The sequence below is a fragment of the Armigeres subalbatus genome, chromosome 3 (assembly GCF_024139115.2).
Source record: "Armigeres subalbatus isolate Guangzhou_Male chromosome 3, GZ_Asu_2, whole genome shotgun sequence".
NCBI classification, from domain to species: domain Eukaryota; kingdom Metazoa; phylum Arthropoda; class Insecta; order Diptera; family Culicidae; genus Armigeres; species Armigeres subalbatus.
Genome location: NC_085141.1, coordinates 133,374,595 through 133,397,287, shown reverse-complemented (window position 1 = coordinate 133,397,287; position 22,693 = coordinate 133,374,595). Strand labels below are relative to the sequence as shown.

Here is a 22,693-nt window from a genome sequence, read left to right as displayed (position 1 = left end):
ATTTTCATGCTTTCACATTTTTTATATCTGTATATGTTCATGGCTGCAAAATGTATATGTTGGGCTGCAAAATGGTGGGTTGACATCAAGGAAGGAGCGCCCAACAGAGCTCTGGTCCCCACAAGTCCCTTAGCTGGTAGTGCAGCCTGGGCACTGTTGTCCTTCTGACATCAGCTAGAGTGAGAAGGTACGTCTCGAGCGTCTGTTCACCAGGAGGTGCGGCTCAAACAGCGTCTGCCTGGTACCCAGCGGCTGATTAACGAAATGCTGTATCGCGTCAGCTATACCTAAGGCGGCAGCCCCATCATCGCGATGTAGGTAACGCGACCCCGGTAAGGACGCGACTGAAGCCTCTCAAATACCACGAAAAATGGAGATAGAAGAAAAAGAGAACGTTATTTTTGGCAACCGACCCGGCAACGAAATAAGGACTATGATTGGAAACTCGGTACCTGGAATGTCAGGACCCTAAATGAACCTGGACGAGTGAGCCTTCTGGCTCGTGAACTGCAGAAGGTTGGAGTGAACGTGGCTGCTATTCAAGAAGTCCGATGGCCTAGATCCGAAGAACGTGAATTCTGAGCCGTGGACCCCACGACCAATACTGCATTCAAGTATAACATCTATCACAGCGGCGGTGAAAAAGCAGAGCATGAAGTTGGTTTCGTAGTGATGGGCAAGCAGATGAAGCGAGTAATGCGGTGGAAACCCATTAGCGAACGAATCTGTGTGTTGAGGATACGGGGCTAATTCTTCAATTACAGCCTAATCAACGTTTACGCACCGACAAATGATAAATCCGACGACGTGAAGGACACGTTTTATGAATGTCTTGATAAAGCCTATGGAGAGTGCCCAAAGCATGACGTGAAAATTGTTATCGGAGACGCTAACGCTCAGGTCGGTAGAGAGGACTTTTTCCGTCCCATAATCGGTAGGGAGAGCCTTCACTCCGCTACCAAAGACAACGGCCTACGGCTAGTAAATTTTGCTGCTGCCAGAGGGATGGCCATCAGTAGCACCTACTTTGCACGAAAGAACATCCGAAAGCACACCTGGAGACACCCAAATGGTGAAACTTGCAACCAGATAGACCATGTTCTGGTGGATGGGCGCCATTTCTCGGATGTTATCGATGTGCGGACATTCAGAGGTCCGAACATCGACTCTGATCACTACCTCGTTGTTAGTAAAATTCGATCACGGTTGTCAACTGTATCGAACGAAAGATCACAGCGAACGATGCGTTACAATATCCAGCGATTGTTGGCGGAAGGAGTATCGGCTGAGTACCGCCAGAAGCTCGACGAACGGATAAGTGCAATCAACGTTAGCGACAACATCAACGATCTATGGGAGTCGATCCATAGAGCGGTGAGCACAACAGCACGAGAAGTGGTAGGCACTGCACAGAGGCGACCCAGGACGGGTTGGTTCGATGTGGAATGTCAGAGAGTGACAGACGAGAAGAACGTTGCCAGAAGCCGGATGTTGGTGTCGGGTACCCGATCGAATAGAGATCGGTACAAGGAAGCAAGAGCAGCCGAAAAACGAACCCATCGCAGGAAGAAAAAAAAAAATACGAAGAACAAGTTATTAGTGAGGCGCAGAAAAAAATGGAGCAGAACGATATGCGGAGGTTTTATGAGTCTGTCAATGGCGTGCGGAGAAAGACAGCGCCATCTCCCGTCATGTGCAACGACCAACAAGCGAATTTGCTAACAGATAAAACTGAAGTGGCTGCCAGGTGGAAGCAACACTTCGAGACTTTGTTGAATGGAGAAAGTGACGGTTCATCGGTGAACAGAATAAATATTAGCGACGATGGACAAGCTGTGGAGTCACCTACACTAGATGAGGTTAAAAAAGCTGTTAAAAAGCTGAAAAACAATAAGGCTGCGGGGAGGGACCAGCTCCCGGCTGGCAGTGAGCAGCTTTATGAAGTTCTGCACCATATTATGTCGAAAATATGGGAAGCAGTGGTGCGAATTCTCAATCTCAGTGACTGAAATTTGTTGGATATTGATACCATTCCCTCTTCACACTCACTTCCTAGCAGTGAAAACTGAAAATGGTTAGCAGCAACAATCTAAGATAAAGTAAACAAAAGACCTCTTTTCTCATTGCACACGCAGCCCGCACTGACAGTCTATTCAGTTCACTCGCTGCTGTGTGAATGCGACGGCCCTATATAGATGCATGGGTGAATACTATCACTTGAAAGACAATGACAGGAAATTTGTGCCGAATGATCATCAGCTTCAGCCCGTTGTTGGCAAACCGAGTTTGCTAAGCTACTCCTGCTTTGTCGTTCTGACTGAAAGGCATCGTCATAGGCAAAGAGGAGCAGAGAAAAATACAAAACAAAAGAATCACACTCAGCAGGCATTGTTGATAAATTGCACCACTGATGGGAAGACGAGGAAATGCCTGCTAGCTCATTGCCTGCGGCCTCATTTGCCCTCTCTTTAAGAAAGGGCACAGACTGGAGTGCGCCAATTACCGAGGAATAACCCTCCTTAATTCGGCGTACAAAATTATGTCCCGTATTCTGTTCAACAGATTGAGACCGCTTGAAGAGTCCTTCGTCGGCGAATACCAAGCGGGTTTTCGTGAGGGCCGATCAACGACGGATCAAATGTTTACCCTGAGACAAATCCTTGATAAATTCCGGGAGTACAACTTGCAGACACATCATCTGTTTATTGATTTCAAGGCGGCGTACGATTCAGTGAAACGGAATGAATTATGGCAAATTATGCTTGAACATGGTTTTCCGGCGAAACTGATACGGCTGATTCGTATAACGTTGGACGGATCGAAATCAAGTGTAAGGGTTGCGGATGAAATATCGACGTCATTTGTTACCTTAGATGGATTAAAACAGGGTGATGCACTCTCGAACCTACTGTTCAATATAGCACTCGAGGGAGCGATTAGGAGAGCTGGTGTGCAAAGAAGCAGTACCATTATCACAAAATCGCATATGCTCCTGGGATTTGCGGACGATATCGATATTATCGGAATTGATCGCCGTGCCGTGGAAGAGGCTTTTGCGCCTTTTAAGAGGGAGACAGCGAGGATTGGACTCACGATCAATACCAGCAAAACGAAGTACATGGTCGCTGGCAATCAACGTGGGTTCATTAGTGGTGGTGGTAGCGAAATAGTGCTGGATGGTGACAAATTTGAAGTGGTACAAGAATTTGTGTATCTTGGAACATTAGTGACGTGCGATAATGATGTTACCCGCGAGGTGAAAAGGCGTATTGCAGCTGCAAATAGGGCTTATTACGGACTTCGTAACCAGCTTAAGTCCCGTAGTCTGCAAACGAAAACAAAACTCGCGCGGTATACTACTCTGATTCTTCCGGTGGCTTTATACGGCCATGAGACATGGACGTTAAAGGAGGCTGATCGGAGAGCTCTCAGGTGTTTGAGCGTAAGGTGCTGCGGACAATACTCGGCGGTAAACAGGAGGACGGTATCTGGCGGCGTCGCATGAATCACGAATTGAACCAGGTGTACAAAGGGCTGGATATTATTAAACTTATTCAATACGGCAGACTACGGTGGGCTGGTCACGTTCTTCGTATGTCGGAAGAACGTCAAGCGAAGATAATATTTAGTAGAGAACACGGAATAGACCGCAGGCTTCGTGGAAGGCCGCATGCACGATGGCTTTTTGCAGTTGAAGAGGACCTGAGGGCGCTCAATGTTCAGGGCGACTGGAAGCGATTGGCCCAGGATCGAGTCCAGTGGAGAAGGATACTCCATTCGGCGCAGGTTCATCGAAGAGCTGTAGCCCATCAAGTATCAAGTAAGTATCGGAAAATCATTGAAAACAACATCAAGTCTATTTGTCCCATTGCTTAATTCCTACGCATAATTGTCTCGCGGTGATTAAATTCATCATTATGGCGGATTCTGTTATTTTATGGAGCAACACACATTCAAATAGCATTTTCTGTTTAGATCTTCCAATCTTAGCCTGTTCCACTGGTTTAAGGTCACTCCTGACGGAATCCAAGATTAAAAGTGCTCGCGTTTTCAGGGGCACACCACTCGATTCAGAGGCGGCGCACAACTGTCATTTTTGTTGATTTTGCTTTGATGCGTCGCAGCATGCGTGAAATATTAAAAATGACAGTTGTGCGTTGCTTCCGTATCGAGTGGTGTGCCCCCGAAAACGCGAGCACTTTTAATCTTGGATTCCGTCAGGAGTGACCTTAATGGTTCACTGGTTCATTTCAACCACGTGGATGGTTCACTTCCAAGGATAAAGCACGTGGAGACATATCGCAGTAGTCATTCACGAAATCATGCACTGAACGGGGCTGATATAGGGCACTGCACAGACTGCTTTGTCTCTTTCTCGCTGCAAAGAAATTAGAAAACAACAAGGCCAGTAAACGTCAAAATTTGCGAGGAACGAAAGAGAAAGAGATGTTTCTGTGCAGTGCCCTATAGGGCACTGCACGGACTGCTTCGTCTCTTTCTCGCTGCAAAGAAATTAGAAAACAACAAGGCCAGTAAACGTCAAAAGTTATAAGGAACAAAAGAGAAAGAGATGTTTCCGTGTAGTGCCCTATGGGTAGAAACCACAAAACAAGTGCTCTATTTCTCGGTATAACTGTCCCGCCAAACTATTTTCATGATCGTTGTCGCAAATTCTATTTGTGGGTGAAAGAAAAGAATGATTTCAATGAAATTAAGTCTTCTGAATGGTTCTGTGATGTAATAATCTTATATTTCGTTCAGATTATACATCAGCAATGAAAATTAGGGTTCAATTTCAAATGCCATTTTCTCATTTGCCGTTTTTTTAATTTGGTACAAGCATGCGTAGAACGGCAGTACGTCTCGTCAACAGGCGGCGAGACGCGTTATGCCAAAAGAACTGCCGTTTTCAGTGGCAACCCAGAAGAGTGGCCGATGTTTTTCAGTGCTTTCAACTCCTCCACGGATGCGTGCGGATTTAGTAACGTGAAAAATCTCGGTCGTCTGAAACGGTGTCTAAAAAGGGGTGCTCTCGAGGCAGTTTGCAGTCGCCTACTATTACCTGCATTAGTTCCACAGGTTATACAAACGCTGCAGTTATTGTACGGTAGCCCGGAGCAAATTATCTACGCACTGCTCCAGACAGTTCAGGAAGTTTTGGAAATTTTACTGTGTACAGTAGTGGCTTTCGGGATGGCAGTACAAAATTTCTGTGATCACTTGGAAGCGGCTGGCCAAGTGCTACATCTTTCCAACCCAATAGTGCTCCAAGAACTAGTGGATAAACTTCCCGCGAATCTGAAGCTGGACTGGGTCACACTCAAACGGCAGTTTCCAGTGGCCGACCTCCGTACATTTAGTCGATATATGGCGAACTGCCGAAGTCACGCTTTCATTGGATCCCAAGGGAACGCGACCAAAGAAGGAAGAGAAGCAAACAGGATTTGTGAATGCGCACACTACTTCACATGGTGCAGCCGTTCCAGAGAAAACGAAAGTGGATTTTGTAAAAGCAGCATCGCCAATAAGCTGTTTGGTCTGCGGAAAACCGGATCATGAGGGAATGCAATGTCTTCAAGAAGATGGATCGGGAAGCTGGAAAGCTGTTCATAGCAATTATTTGTGCCGGATATGCCTCGATAAACACGGCAGAAAACCTTGCCGGTCCTCGGCACGTTGTGATGTACAAGGGTGTCAAATGCGTCATCACTCGCTTCTACATGGTGATTCTGGACATTCTTCAGACGGCTCTAAATCGCCACCACAAGAAGGCAGCGTAGTTAAACAAGGAAATCCAACTGAAGGCGTGAATGCTCACCATTCTAATAGTTCCACAATGTTTCGCATGTTACCGGTACGACTTTTCAGTAACGGGCGGAGTATCGAAACGCTAGCATTCATTGACGAAGGCTCATCAGTTACGTTGCTTTAGAAGGGAAGGAAATGCGTCTATGCCTGACGTGGACAAACAATATCAGCCGAGAAGAAGAAGGTTCCCGTCAAGTGGAGGTGGAGATTTGCGGCATCGGAGGAGGTAAACGGTACCCTCTGGTCGACGTCAGGACAGTTTAATCCTTGCCGGCGCAGACGCTACGCTACAAAGAGCTTTCTGATCGTCGATCCACGGAGAATGTGGTACCTCCCAATCGGCATAGTACAAAATCCGAAAAAGCCAAACAAGATCAGAACCGTGTGAGATGCAGCAGCAACAGTGAACGGTATATCCCTCAACAACATGTTGCTTAAAGGGCCGTATCTAATGCAACCACTTCCAGACGTACTCAGCAGATTCCGGGGGCGAAAAATTGCCGAAATCTTTCCAAAATGTGTATGCAATGCAGAGTAGTAAGAGCGAAACTGATGTGCCCACGAGAGGCGCCTCTTCCTAAGGCGAGCCACAGCCCATAAAATCGGCCGTTTAGCTTGGTCGGATTGGACTACTTTGGTCCCATCTTAGTCAAGGTGGGACGATCTTTGGTCAAGCGATGGGTGGCATTATTTACGTGCCTTACAGTATGGTCCATAAAAAAATGCGAAAATATCAAAATTATAGTTACGAAGTTACATAGTTGAGAGACTATGTTACATAGTAACAATTTTTTTCATTAATACATTCACTAGATACAAATGTTTTTTCATGATACGTTTGCTTACACACATATATATGAATAGTAGAAATAACCCTTTAATGTACACAAACATAAGTTAGAAAATATTTTCGCATTTTTTATGGGCCATACTGTAGTATCAAAGCAGTCCATCTAGAGGTGGTTCATTCACTATCAACGGAGGCGTGTAAAATGGCAATTCGGCGGTTCGTGGTACGAAGGGGTGCTCCGCTAGAGATCCGGAGCGACAACGGTACCAACTTCCTTGGTGCCAACCGTGAGTTGCAACAGCAGATCTTCAAATGAATCAACAACTCTCCGAGGTGTTCACCAATGCGACCACCAAGTGGGTGTTTAACCCGCCATCCGCTCCCCACATGGGCGGATTGTGGGAGAGACTCGTCAGGTCCATTAAAACAGCCTTTTCCGCCCTGACAACCAACCGAAATCCGGACGACGATTCGCTTCTTACGTTGATGACCGAGGCAGAAGGAATAGTGAACTCTAGACTATTGACGTTCGTGCCACTCGAAGCGGAGACTCAGGAGGCTCTCACGCCAAACCATTTTTGCTACTGAGCTCGCAAGGTGTCATTCCAGAACGACCGGAGACTCTCAGGAGACTGGCGGTTGACTGTCAAATTGACTGTCGGCTGTCAAGCGTTGACAGACATGTCAATGTCATTATTCCTCAACATATCATCTTTTTTCCTCAAACCATCTTTTCATTGACGACGAAAAGGGCAGAGTTAAAGTTCTCGTAGAAATTAAAAGATACGTTTAATAGCCCTATTGGTGAAATCATCCTGGGAAGTAAACCTGAATTTAAAACTAGGAGATCAATGTGAGTAATTGAATTTATAAGAAAAAAATTATTGTAAAATTTAAACTAACTAAAATAAAACTTACAGTTTTGAGCTCGCATAACCAAAAAAACGCGTGCTAGAAAACCTCCGAAAGGGGCCAACAACAACGATCCAACGGGTACAAAAAAGCATGGTGCGTAGCGGGCAAAATGGGTCAATCAGATGGATGATGACTTGCGGACCAAGGATGTTATCGATCATTTAGTAATAAGCGTTCGATCATTTAGTAGTTTGTCAATAATTCATTCCAGAAGCCAAATTTCAAATTGTGTTATATGGTGGACTTCTATTGCAAAGGTTTTTCTACAACTCTGCCTAATGGTTCATTGTTAGAATTCCACTAGTAACGAAGTTATAGCGTTAGTTGCAGTAACATCCTTGTTGCGGACCCTCCGAACCGCCAAAATGCTAATAAAATCAATATTTATTACACAGAAAGAAAAATCGTTATTGAAAATAAAAAAAACCGTTGGTTAAAATAAAAAGTTGCGTTGGTTCTTTTTCGTAGAGAGTAGCGAATGTTCAAAATAAAAGTGCTTAAACTTTTATTTCAAATAAGAGTTTAACAGTCACCGTTTTGCAGAACTGTCAGATCAAACATATTGTACTATGATAAATAAAAGTACATGATATTTATATTGAAAGCTCTTACTACAAATGTTTTTAGAGGGAATTTTTCAAATAAAAATAATTCATTCATACATAAATTTCGAAAAGGTTGTAGGCCTAAAGCGAAAGTATTTCCACTTTCTTTTTCGCCAAGCCGGAAAAAAGAAACGAAAAACAAAATTTTTTTGGGACCTACGATCTTTCCAAAATTGATGTTTGTATTAGTCTGGCAATCTTACAGAAACAGTAAATATTTATTACACAACACTTCATTTTTATATTTTTTTTTTCGTTCTATTCATTTCTCACGGAATTGCCTTGTGGTTGGTGTAGATCGCCTGACCCATCAATTCTGCTGATCCGAAGGCACATGCTGCCAACAGCTTGGGCGAGTTCACCAAATAACTGTCCCTCGCGGTAAATAGTGTCATCTTTGCTGTGATTCCAAATGGCGTAATCTGATCGCAAATAATAAGTTATTAGGCGATTCATTTGGGCGTATAATTTATACTCACCACTCATCTATATAAATATTATTCCGCCAAACAGAAAGGAACTCAATGAAGATGTGTCTGAATTGAATTTACAAGGCCATTATTGACACAGTCGACATCGCCAATGGTGAGATTCTCATAGCTCCACGTCCCAGCTCCACATCATATCTGGGGAGCTGAAATGGCTGAAATATAATGCATCACAAGTTTGACGAATCAACTTTGGGAGCGTTTAATAGCAGCTGCAATGTTACTCACCTCATAATCACTGTAATTATGTATATAATTCAACGATAAGCGGGCTGAAATTCATTTTTACTTTCTATGTGAATCAAAAATTAAATATAAAATTGTTCACAAGAGTGCGGGTAAAAGTACGTCAACAAAAATAAATATTTCTTTTTTTTTATCTTCCGATATCGAATAACCTGTCACGGTGAATGATATTTGTTTCACATTGAATGTTTTGAAAATAAAAGTTTAAAAACTTTTTAGTTCATAAGACAAATTTCAAAATTTGGATTCAGACCCGATGAAAAATATGTTTGAATTAAACAGATAACTTTCGATTCCAAAGTTTTAACTTTTATTTTAAAGAAAAAATATCACTTCTTAAAACGAGAGTGCAATATATTTGATAAAATAATGTTTGTTCTTTCTGTGTAGGCAAGACAAATTCACCCGGTAAGTAAAAAGAAGGAAATGTTCACGTATTAAATGTAGAGTAGTACAAACTTTTTGTCTGGAAGTAGGTACAAGAGATTTTTTTACCCGTAATGCTAGGTAGACCCCTTTACGTGGTGTGTTACGGGGTAAGTTCTACCATGGTCACATTGCCAGCTACAGGCACATCCTGACCCAACGAATACCTTCCCAATATTCAACTCCGTGGTACTTATTCCTTCTCTCCCTAGTAACGGTACAGATAAGCGTGGCCAGGAATAGTAATTCTAATGCTTTTGTCATTTTTGTCATAGATTGAAATTAAGGACTACACCCACCTTGATTTCTGATAGCAATCTGGACAGAGAATTCAAAGGAAACATGAGTATCACTAGTTTCCAGTCCACGAAATATACCGTAGCAATGCCATGCTTTCGTATTTTCATATATTCATATTATATTTATTTTCCATATTTCATTATACTTATTTTTCATATTTCATTATATTTATTTTTCATATTTTTACATTTTTTTTAAATTTCCATATTTTTATAATTTTATATTTTTACATTTTAATATTTTTGTTTTACGTATTTTATACTGTCTAATTTTACACTTTCATATTTAATATTTAATGTTTTAATATTTTTAAACTATTTTATTTCATATTTTTGTATTTTCATATTTATATAATTTCATGTTATTACATTTTCATACTATAATATTTTTATATTGTCATATTTTCCATATTTTTATATTTTTCATATTTTCATACATATATCACATTATATGATGCTTTCATATTTTTACATTTTCATGCTTTCACATTTTTTATATCTGTATATGTTCATGGCTGGATAATGTATATGTTGGGCTGCAAAATGGTGGGTTGACATCAAGGAAGGAGCGCCCAACAGAGCTCTGGTCCCCACAAGTCTCTATCTCACGCTTCCACGGGTCGTCCGATGACAAAAGACCGCCAGCTAAGGGTTGTGTACTTAGCTGGTAGTACAGCCTGGGCACTGTTGTCCTTCTGACATCAGCTAGAGTGAGAAGGTACGCCTCGAGCGTCTGTTCACCAGGAGGTGCGGCTCAAACAGCGTCTGCCTGGTACCCAGCGGCTGATTAACGAAATGCTGTATCGCGTCAGCTATACCTAAGGTGGCAGCCCCATCATCGCGATGTAGGTAACGCGACCCCGGTAAGGTAGCTTACTGAAGCCTTTCAAATATCAAGAAAATGGAGAAAGAAGACAAAAAGAAGGTTATTTTTGTTAACCGACCCGTCATCGAAATAAGGACAATGATTAGAAACTCGGTACCTGAAATGTCAGGACCCTAAATGAACCTGGACGAGTGAGCCTTCTGGCTCGTGAACTGCAGAAGGTTGGAGTAAACGTGGCTGCTATTCAAGAAGTCCGATGGCCTAGATCCGGGGAACGTGAATTCCGAGCCATGGACCCCACGACCAATACTACATTCAAGTATAACATCTATCACAGCGGCGGTGAAAAAGCAGAGCATGGAGTTGGTTTCGTAGTGATGGGCAAGCAGATGAAGCGAGTGATGCGGTGGAAACCCATTAGCGAACGAATCTGTGTGTTGAGGATACGGGGCAAATTCTTCAATTACAGCCTAATCAACGTTTACGCACCGACAAACGATAAATCCGACGACGTGAAGGACACGTTTTAGGGGCAAGCCAGAGTAAACGCGACGTGCGATGCGACGCGACGCGACAGTGCAATTTGACAGCCTGTTGATAATGATTGTTATTATTTTACGTGAGTCGCGTCGCGTCGCATCGCTCGTCGCGTTTACTCTGGCAGGCACCTTATGAATGTCTTGATAAAGCCTATGGAGAGTGCTCAAAGCATGACGTGAAAATTGTTATCGGTAGAGAGGACTTTTTCCGTCCCATAATCGGTAGGGAGAGCCTTCACTCCGCTACCAATGACAACGGCCTACGGCTAGTAAATTTTGCTGCTGCCAGAGGGGTGGCCATCAGTAGCACCTACTTTGCACGAGAGAACATCCGAAATCACACCTGGAGACACCCAAATGGTGAAACTTGCAACCAGATAGACCATGTTCTGGTGGATGGGCGCCATTTCTCGGATGTTATCGATGTGCGGACAATCAGAGGTCCAAGCATTGACTCTGATCACTACCTCGTTGTCAGTAAAATTCGATCACGGTTGTCAACTGTATCGAACGAAAGATCACAGCGAACGATGTGTTACAATATCCAGCGATTGTCGGCGGATGGAGTATCGGCTGAGTACCGCCAGAAGCTCGACGAACGGATAAGTGCAATCAACGTTAGCGACAACATCAACGATCTATGGGAGTCGATCCATGGAGCGGTGAGCACAACAGCACGAGAAGTGGTAGGTACTGCACAGAGGCGACCCAGGACGGGTTGGTTCGATGTGGAATGTCAGAGAGTGACAGACGAGAAGAACGTTGCCAGAAGCCGGATGTTGGTGTCGGGTATCCGATCGAATAGAGATCGGTACAAGGAAGCAAGAACAGCCGAAAAACGAACCCATCGCAGGAAGAAAAAAGAGTACGAAGAACAAGTTATTAGTGAGGCGCAGGAAAAAATGGAGCAGAACGATATGCGGAGGTTTTATGAGTCTGTCAATGGCGTGCGGAGAAAGACAGCGCCATCTCCCGTCATGTGCAACGACCAACAATGGAATTTGCTAACAGATAAAACTGAAGTGGCTGCCAGGTGGAAGCAACACTTCGAGACTTTGTTGAATGGAGAAAGTGACGGTGCATCGGTGAACAGTATAAATATTAGCGACGATGGACAAGCTGTGGAGTCACCTACACTAGATGAGGTTAAAAAAGCTGTTAAAGAGCTGAAAAACAATAAGGCTGCGGGGAGGGACCAGCTCCCGGCTGAACTTCTCAAACATGGAAGTGAGCAGCTTTATGAAGTTCTGCACCATATTATGTCGAAAATATGGGAAGACGAGGAAATGCCTGCTAGCTCATTGCCTGCGGCCTCATTTGCCCTCTCTTTAAGAAAGGGCACAGACTGGAGTGTGCCAATTACCGAGGAATAACCCTCCTTAATTCGGCGTACAAAATTATGTCCCGTATTCTGTTCAACAGATTGAGACCGCTTGAAGAGTCCTTCGTCGGCGAATACCAAGCGGGTTTTCGTGAGGGCCGATCAACGACGGATCAAATGTTTACCCTGAGACAAATCCTTGATAAATTCCGGGTGTACAACTTGCAGACACATCATCTGTTTATTGATTTCAAGGCGGCGTACGATTCAGTGTAACGGAATGAATTATGGCAAATTATGCTTGAACGTTTTCCGGCGAAACTGATACGGCTGATTCGTATAACGTTGGACGGATCGAAATCAAGTGTAAGGGTTGCGGATGAAATATCGACGTCATTTGTTACCTTAGATGGATTAAAGCAGGGTGATGCAATCTCGAACCTACTGTTCAATATAGCGCTCGAGGGAGCAATTAGGAGAGCTGGTGTGCAAAGAAGCGGTACCATTATCACAAAATCGCTTATGCTCCTGGGATTTGCGGACGATATCGATATTATCGGAATTGATCGCCGTGCCGTGGAAGATGCTTTTGCGCCTTTTAAGAGGGAGACAGCGAGGATTGGACTCACGATCAATACCAGCAAAACGAAGTACATGGTCGCTGGCAATCAACGTGGGTTCATTAGTGATGGTGGTAGCGAAATAGTGCTGGATGGTGAAAAGTTTGAAGTGGTAGAAGAATTTGTGTATCTTGGAACATTAGTGACGTGCGATAATGATGTTACCCGCGAGGTGAAAAGGCGTATTGCAGCTGCAAATAGGACTTATTACGGACTTCGTAACCAGCTTAAGTCCCGTAGTCTGCAAACGAAAACAAAACTCGCGCTGTATACTACTCTAATTCTTCCGGTGGCTTTATACGGCCATGAGACATGGACGTTAAAGGAGGCTGATCGGAGAGCTCTCGGAGTGTTTGAGCGTAAGGTGCTGCGGACAATACTCGGCGGTAAACAGGAGAACGGTATCTGGCGGCGTCGCATGAATCACGAATTGTACCAGGTGTATAAAGGGCTGGATATTATTAAGCTTATACAACACGGCAGACTACGGTGGGCTGGTCACGTTGTTCGTATGCCGGAAGAACGTCAAGCGAAGATAATATTTAGTAGAGAACCCGGAAGAGGCCGCAGGCTTCGTGGAAGGCCGCGTACACGATGGTTTTTTGCAGTTGAAGAGGACCTGAGGGCGCTCAATGTTCAGGGCGACTGGAAGCGATTGGCCCAGGATCGAGTCCAGTGGAGAAGGATACTCCATTCGGCGTAGGTTCATCAAAGAGCTGTAGCCCATCAAGTATCAAGTAAGTATGCACTTTTAGAAAATACCCATAAATTAATACACTTTAGAGAAGGAATGGGGATTTAGATAAGTGTGATTTCCCATACACAATTTTGATATGCTTCTAAAAAATGTGTGACACAAATGGCTAATAATTGCGTTACATAATTAATGGATTTTTCATTCTTCTTTTATATTATATTTCCTTTTGAATGAACGCGATTGTCTTAAATCAAAGCTTTTGGTGACAATTTTAGCAAACAAACATTATTTTATTGATTGAAAGAATGTAAACGTTTATCTCCAGAGCTACACCTCGATGGATGAAAGCTTATTTTGTCGGATTATACCGTGGATTTCACAAGAAATGCTTGCTTTAGCAGGAACTTGCATATTAATTTTTAATTACCAAATTAGTTACGCTCAAATCATAAAGTAGTCTTGAAATACGACAAAGTAAAACAAAACCTATGTTGTGCTTAATTAGTGTATTGTGTATGTCGAAAAAATATGAGACAGGTTTTTGCTCCATATTGCAGCAGGTAATGGAGGTACGTCAACTTATGCGACCAAATGACCGTTTTTCCAAAAACAATTATAACTCGCCATAACCATAACTCGAATGTTTCCGAACAAGATATGAATATTTTTGCATGGAGCATATGACTTATGACCATATCCGCAAAAAAGTGTGTTTTAGTCATTTTGGCTTATACGTCAACTATGTGATCATGGGCAGTTCAATAATGCAGACACAGACAAACTTTCCTATACCATAAAAAAGAACTTGGCAAACAATTCGTTTCGAATGGGTGGACTCTCTCAGACGTAGAGAATACCGTGATGTGCCCTAATTTCGCGCGCGCCCTAACTTCGCGCATTATAAAATCATTTATTTTTTTCAATTTTCAGGTGCCAGTCAAAATTAAAAAATCTGGAGGATTACAAAATATCATTGTTGTTGAATGTTTTTCACGAAAAAAATTGAAAAACAAACTTGGTTTAGTACACCAAATAAAATTATTTCAATTTGGTCCTCCCATCGACCGCCATATTTGTTTGTGCTTAGCACAGCCACAAAGAACATGACCCAAGTAAACAAATGATTTTACTGTACAAAACTGGCTACTTTCTAGAAATATTTGTATCCATTATGCTCTGTTGGATATGTTTATTCGTCATTACTATTGAAAAGTGTGAAATTTTATGTCCTTTGAGTTTATTTAGACTTTTGCTTTGTGTGCGAAATTAGGTATATGAGAGTAATTATGGTGCCTAATTTCGTTTATTGTTGTTGCGTAGTTTCATTTGCAACATTCTAATGAAACATAAGCAATATAATGCACAGGACAGTTTTACACTAAATAGAACCCGAAGAGTTCATTCCCATACGCTTTTTACTAATTTTCAGGCGGATAAACACCGACATCGACTAATGTTGACTCGAAAAATCTTATAGATCAGTGCCTGCAATAGCTATCAAATCCGATGTGTAAAATGATGCTATAATGTGCGATGTGTAAAATGAAGCAAAACTTAAGATAAAACTACAGCAGCTTTTTTGATAATGTATATAATATTGAAGATGCGTTGCATAAAACATATATTTGAAGATGTCCTATGTAAGAGATAGCGGAATTTGAGACTTTCTTTCAAGGCGTCTCGAAAATTCAAACTTTTTTATACACCAGCTAAAGATTGCTCAATTCATACAATGCCTTTTTTCTTAAAATATGGTTTATATTTCAGAAGAAAACGATATTTTAGGAATTATGACTTGTGTCAACGTCAACTAAAATTCATGAAGTAAAATCTAAGCAAAGCTCCAGGGTCGAAATATAGGTACATACCATTTCGACTAAAGAATGGGTCACTGACGGCTGTCTGATACCGTTATCTGTATATTTTGAACAATGGATGCATGCTTCTATTGGTCAATTGATTATATTTCATCAAACCAATAACGATATTCAATTCCAAACATGAGCGAAGTTAGGAACAATTTTGCGCGAAATTAGGAACTACCCTTTTTTCTTGCGCGAAATAAAGAGCATATAACGGTCTCAGATTCATACCCCAATTTTTTTTTTAATAAGCGGCAAAATTTGCAAGTAACATTTTTTTGAGAACCTAGAATCCTTCCACTACGTGATGCAGTAGCAAATGTTTCCAAATGACCATTACATGTTTTTACCCTTCTTACACCCTAAGAAGGGTATAAAGATCGCTTGAAAAACCGACTTTTTATCCGAGGCTCGGAGACCCAAGTCGTATATACCAATCAACTCAGCTCGACGAACTGAGCACATGTATGTATGTGTGTGTGTGTGTGTGTGTGTGCGTGTGTGCGTGTGTGCGTGTGTGTGCGTTACAAAATCTCACATCAAGATCTCAGCCGTCCGTGGACCGATTTGCACGATTTTAACACTAAACGAAAGCTATGACTTTGTCATTGTACGAGTTCAATTTTTTTGCAATCGGACATTTGGTTCCAGAGATATGTGAGAAATACGAACATGAAGTGCATTTTCAGAAAACTAACATAATAATGTCACATGAATATCTCAGCCGTCTGTAAACCAATTTGCATGATTTTATCTTTAAACGAAAGCTATGACTTTGCCATTGAACCCATTGTATTTTGTTTTTGCAATTAGACATTGGGTTCCGGAGATATCTCTGAAATACGAACATAAAGCATAAGACGTATCAACTTCACACATTGGTAAAATATGTCCCATCAAGATCTCAGTCGTCCTTGGACCGATTTGTGCGATTTTATTGTTAAACGAAAGCTATGTTTTTGTCATTGGACCCATTCATTTTTTTCTGCAATTGGAAATTCGGTTTCAGAGATATCTGTGAAATACGAATATGAGACATATTTTCAGACTACTAATGAAGAATTGTCACACCAATATCTCAGCCGTCTATAACCCGATTTGAACTCTTTTGGGCTTAAACAGAAGCTGTAATATTGCCATTTAAGGCGGCAAATCAAATCTGCAGTCTCTTTGTATTTTTTTAAAATTGTTAAATTTCCAGAAATATCCTTTTTTTTATTTTGAAATCGTTAAAAGCATGATAATATCAGTTATTTTACATTCAATTGAAGGTCATATGCATAGAAATTGTAATATGCACTGCACAACCATTCAAAAGTGTAAGAAGGGTTGCGTTCACTGTAGGTGGATTAAGTCGGGTTTTTAATGAACGTTTTAACTTTATCAGTTCTTAAGTGCGCGAAATTAGGGTACTTCACGGTACTTGTTTACCGGTATCCTCAAATTGAGTATCAAGTTTTGAGAAAGTGAATATTCTTCAAGGCCTTACAAATCGATTGGAGCGAAACCAAACCCGTCGAATTCACATAAAATTAATTGTCCGTAAAACTCGTCCAAGTGTTCTGGTGTCCGGAAAACTTTCATCAAGTCATCTGATCCGTGTGAGGTGTGAGTATCCGCCAAGTTGAGGGTTTGTTATATTTGACAAATATACAATTTTTGGAAACATAAATAATATGTTTAGACATTCAATAATCAAAATTGTTTCTTCGAGGTAGAGCTGCTGACTGCCAATATTTTCCGCTGAATCAAACCTATATTATTTAGCATATATGTTTTATTCTATTTCCTATGGTATTTTTTGTGTTGCTGAAAGCCTTACGTGGTTCACAATAGTAGGTAGAATGTATATACGGTTATTTTGGACGACTAATAACTAACCTACAGACATACGTCGTCGATAAGGCATTCATATTTCAGTGGTTCAAAATATAATCGTTCTAGTTAAATTATTGTCAATATATTATGGTTGTTGTTCACTTTGACAATCGAATACATTTATAAACGGTACTTACCATACTTGATATTCTGTGTTTTATTCCATAAAACAATCAATAAACTTCTCACATGATAAAACTTATATCCTCTATGTTTGCATAGTTTGCACTTCATGGCGCCCTTGGTTGTTGTTGTTGCTGCACGCTGGTAACCGGTTTGGGTGCAGAAGAAATCACAACAGAGTTTCCGACCGCTACCGGGTTGACTCCACTGCTTGCCTGCGACTGAGGCAAAATGTTGACCTTCCGAACCGTGATGCTGCGGTTCAGGATGGTCGGTTTCCGGTTGGCGAACTGGACTAGGGAGTTCGTTTTGATGAGAATTTTGTTCGTGCCGGGAATCCCGGGTGCCAGTTGGGCAGCAGGACTGGTCGTGGTTACACTCGTACCCGAGGTGGGGATCTTGGCGGGAATGGACACGTTCGAAGTGCCGGTTATCGGTCGGATCTGTGTTTCGCCAACCCGGACGAAATTCTTCATTGTGGTGGTCTTGGTGGGATCCACGTTCAAGATGACTGGTTGGAACTTTTGCTGCTGAGATGTGGTAGTGGCGGTGATTGGGGCCGACTTAACAACGGTGTTGTTTATGATTTCTATTTTTTGGTTGGGCAGGATTTGGGTAAGTTTCTGGGGGAGAATGGTTGTGGTGGGTGTCGTAGAAGTTGTAGCCTTATTGAGTGGGTTGGAGATAACCACTTTGGCGAACTTCACTCCAGTCGGGGTGATGGAGGTTGATTTGTTGAGGGTAACGGATGATAGCAAGTTTGGTGGAACTTGTTTCATGTTTCCTTTGTTGATGACAACAACCTTATTGGGTTTCATCGAAGGTTGTAGTGTGATGAGGCGGTTCATGGTTTCCGTTTTCACAATTTGGGGATGATTGCCCACTACTGGTCCGATGGTTATAATGTTGGGTGGCGTTTTAATTGTGTCGATCGGTTTTTGCGGCGAACTCTCTTGAATATTGCCTTCACTGTCGGCAAATACTATAGGCATATCGAAAATGCTCGTATTTGATAGATCTGGGGTTGGCGGCGATTTTAACGTTTTTATGGGTATGGTTGTTGGGGTCGTGGGAGTCATTGGCATACCGACAGGACTTCGAACAATAGTAAATTTGGTAGGGCTGAATGAATGCTGCTGGGACACGATTGGAGATTGGAGTGTTGTTTGCTTCACCAATGGACCGGGAGCCAAAGGCGTTGGTGGCTTCGGAATCACCGACACGACTGGCTTTGACGATGACTTCAGGGTTACAAACTTTTGCGTAGATCCTGATGGTTTCAATTGAATGAACTGATTGGCGGGAATCACTTTAATCTCAGGAGTGGATGAAGCTGCTGGGGTTGTAGCCGGAATCGGAGGCTGTGTATGGGTTGAACCTTCTCGCTTCAGCATGGGTAATACAATGGGGGAGTTACCCATGCCGGACACGACTTGCGAACTACGAAGTTCCAAATTATTTCCGCTGCTAACCTGATAATTAGTCATGTGCGGTGGAGGTTTACTCGCATTGGGTACAGGGGATGGCTGGAACAAATATCATTTTTTAATGATTGATAATGTAAAAATATTTTCATTTAAAAGTTTTTAGCAAAATCTCTAAAAGTAAATATCTAAACTATTTATGAAAATATAAACTTCGTATTGCAAATGATCTCTTGGCGCCTATACATTTTTCATTTAATTGGTTTTCCAAACACTTCAAATTCAAATTCAAATCCAAACTTCGATTTATTTTAATATGATAAAACAAAAGGAAGTTTAAGAAACTAACTAGTAAATGAAAACTATGTAAATAATATAAAAGACATACTTTAAGCAGTAAAAATTAAATAACAAACAAAAAACTTAAAAATTGCAAATATGAAAAAATAGAATTAAAACAAATAATATGAAAAAAAAGCACCGACATTCTGACAGATAATAAGTCTCACCTTGTCCGTTGATGGTAGAATACTTTGAATAGCAGCATCCAATGCTTGCTGATTCTGCTGCAGTAACAACTTTTCTGCTCGCGATTGTTTTTGAGTTTTGGTAGTTTTTCGTTGAGTCGCTTGTGGCGGCTGTTTATTGAATCGTGCTGCTTTCGATGGATCGTTGCCATCAGCGGACTGACTCATCTTTCTTTTCCGAATGTAACCACCAGTAACCGGAAGCGGAGGGGCTTTCGGTGCTCCTCCAACCGACGAAATTGGCGGTGGCCCGCCAGTGGCGGTCAAGTTACTGCTATTGTTAGACAATAGCAGATTGGACTTCTGTCCGTTGGGGTCCTTGATGGTTTGCTTGGGTCTTGGGGGATTCAGCAAGCTATTGGTTGCGAATTCGGCCACCTCATCCATCACCATGTTGTCCACCATCGATTGAGTTACGCCTTCGATTTTGCGTTTGGACTTACACACCCGTAGGCAGTCGTCGGCAGATCCGACCACTACCAGCGAGGTTTGTGCGATCATTCGTTCGCGAAGCAATTCGATTTCTTCTTGGCTGTAATAAAGAACATTTGTTTTTTTAATGGTATCAATCATGTTGTATGATATTTGAGTATTTGGGTATTCTATTCACAATCTTCACGAAATATTAGTCTTGTTTAGAAGTTTAGTTCTGTTCTTTTAAAATATTCCAACAACTTATCAGTGACTTTGATCGATCGTCGCGATCAACATTGAGATTTATATTCTCCTTGAATCTTGAGCAATAGATTTATTATTCTGGCAAATTTAGCATTATAGGCGTATTTTTCATAACGACGTATGTAACAAAAGTGAACAAAAACGAGGTTTTTAATACAACATGACAATCACGGACGACTCTATAATACACATCGATTTGACTGATTCTAGATCTTAAAATTCTTAAATTCATTTTTTTCACGAATCGACGTATATAGAAATTTTAGTTAAATTGAATTTAAAGTCTCACACATACGTTACATACGTCGCTTTAACATATAGGAACTCAAACCGACATATGTAACAAAAAAGCAAAACAAAACAAAACTGCAGTTATGCAGTGACAAAAGTACAGCATACCGGTGTAATGAATTGAGCTATGATGTGAAGCACGCTTATTACGAATCATGCATTGATGAATTGATGAACTTTTGAGAAATGATTTATTTTAAAACCCTTTTAAAAAAAAGGTTTGTCAATTCTCTCCAAAGGATTTCTCGAATCTTGATAATTGTTACACATGTCGTTTTGAAAAATTATGCTTGAATAATTCACAAAGTCACGATACAAATCGCGTCCAAACTAATTGCCACTTGATCAAGTTCATTAAATGTAACAAAACACCACAATTTACAATTACCTCGACCTCGCCGACATCTGTCCGATAACGAACAACACCGGAGCTGTAATGTCCGTAATGTGATCATCCGGTGCGCCTCTGGTTCCATTCACTGTATTGTAGGCGAACCCGAGGCACACAATACAGCTGACCGCCTCAACCAGACCAATCTGAATGGCCAATGCTGCTCCAGCGTTGAATCCCACCAAAATTATAGGCCTATTGGGCGCTTCTTGTCTAACTTCCTGTATCTTGGTGCGTGTCACCGCAACCATCTGTTCCGACACATTCTGAATCGATTGCTTCAACACGGCATTCCCCTGCGGTGGCATCGTGATTGGAATAACGGACGCCATAGTTGCAAAAAGTGAGTACCACTTCTGCAGCCGAGTGCTCGGTGAGGTCATATTCGGTCCCGATGGCACCACCACGATGTACGGCTGACCTGGAAGTTTTCTGTTCTTGTGGGCGACGATCGGTTCCCAGGGTTTCTTGAGTACCGGACCAAGCAGCTCCTGATGCATGTTTATCGGTCTTCCAAAAATCATCTTGTCCACTAGATTGGGCAGTTTCGCCTTCAAAGTCTGCAGTATATCGATGTAAGCGGCCAGGTAGCTCGGAGGCAAGCTTTCCACTAGCAATCCGTGAATCCACTGCGTCAATCGAGGATCCCAGGTTACACTAGACAGGGCCTGTCGTAAACGCCCCACGGATTTGTCAATAACCATTCGCCGGTGGACCGGTTCGTGCTGTTTGTCAGCGATTGTTAATCGCGCCAACCGATCCATATCAAGTAGCTTGGTTATTTTACTGAACAAACGAATTTGTTGTATGGACCAACCAAGCCTGAAAGACAAAATTAGGTCTGGGTTATTACTGTTAGTATTAGAATTCCCCTAGATAATAATTTCCTATCAAATGTACTTCCGACTTCTTACTGTGGCATTAACAATGGCTATGCTTACTTATTGATCTTCTCCTCCCAGTCAATGTCCTCGGAGTTGAGATTGCGCACCATCTGCGTGACATTCTCGCTCTCCATCATAGCGATCTTGGCGCTCTCCTCGTTGTATGAAGGAATCGGTGGATTGTACGATTCCTCCAGGTCAATTCGTTCGTCATGACCGTGTGTGTGACAGGCTGGACACTGTGGTGGCCTGTGCACCATTAGCGCCCTTGTCGACGCCGTCTGACTGTTTTCCATCGGGGGACGCAAATCTCGCGAATAACTGTGTTCCATTGTTGGCTATAGAATTAAAAAATATATAAGTATATTCTTAAATATGACCTTCTACCTGTATAATCTCTTTCCTTCTTTAGAATCTTCAAAACAAATTTTAGACGATTTAAAAAGTTGTGCTGTTATGCTTGAAAGGCCGCTAATTTCTAATAAAAATAATTCCAATTGGAATCTCCCCTTATGAGGTTAGGGTGTTTGTTTTGATGGACTATACATTTAAAACTCATATTCTTAAAACAATAGTAACTGTTGTTTTCACATTCTTTAAACAAAGGAGCTAGTATTCCTTTTTACCACACCTACTTACAATATAAATGAATCAATAAACCTTCGGCCTGTCCCTTTTCCACGGTGGAAAATGAGGCAGCTTTTCCTACTGACTGTGCTGCTGCAGATGGCTGCTCGAGTCTCGTTTGAAAACTATAAGCGCCGATTGCATCATGCTTAGCGCGGCACCAATTGAAACAAAAATAAGAACAACTCAAAATAACGGAACAGCGAGATTGATTTAGGCATAAATCACACGAAATTTCCACCTGTTTTCACTAATTTTCCACGATTTTTTTCAGACAATCACAAAAATACAAGGATGGCGTCGGATCAAATTCGGAACTCACAGCTCACTGCAAAAATGCGATGAAATATTTCAAATGTGTGGTTGACAGCAGTATTGCTAGCTATATTTATAACAGTTTACTTATTTACACAGAAACCCTCAAGTAT

The 22,693-nt window shown here is 41.8% G+C and overlaps 1 protein-coding gene across 1 annotated transcript; it reads right to left on the bottom strand.

Moving 5' to 3' along the window:
• Nucleotides 1–17,201: 17,201 nt before the first annotated feature.
• On the bottom strand, nt 17,202–22,600 carry LOC134219338 (KAT8 regulatory NSL complex subunit 3-like). The gene is made up of 5 exons (XM_062698057.1): nt 22,278–22,600; nt 21,696–21,976; nt 20,752–21,576; nt 19,377–19,926; nt 17,202–18,969 (listed from the first exon to the last, which is right to left on the bottom strand). The coding sequence occupies exons 2-5, from the start codon at nt 21,968–21,970 to the stop codon at nt 17,551–17,553; spliced, it is 3,069 nt and encodes a 1,022-aa protein (XP_062554041.1). The 5' UTR covers nt 21,971–21,976; nt 22,278–22,600; the 3' UTR covers nt 17,202–17,550.
• Nucleotides 22,601–22,693: the final 93 nt, after the last annotated feature.

Coding starts and splice junctions, on each gene's coding strand:
- LOC134219338 (XM_062698057.1), bottom strand. CDS start 21,970: ATGGAACACAGTTATTCGCGAGATTTGCGTCCCCCGATGGAAAACAGT. Junction 21,577..21,695: donor TGGGAGGAGAAGATCAATAA/GTAAGCATAGCC, acceptor TTTGTCTTTCAG/GCTTGGTTGGTCCATACAAC. Junction 19,927..20,751: donor CAGATGTCGGCGAGGTCGAG/GTAATTGTAAAT, acceptor TCTTTATTACAG/CCAAGAAGAAATCGAATTGC.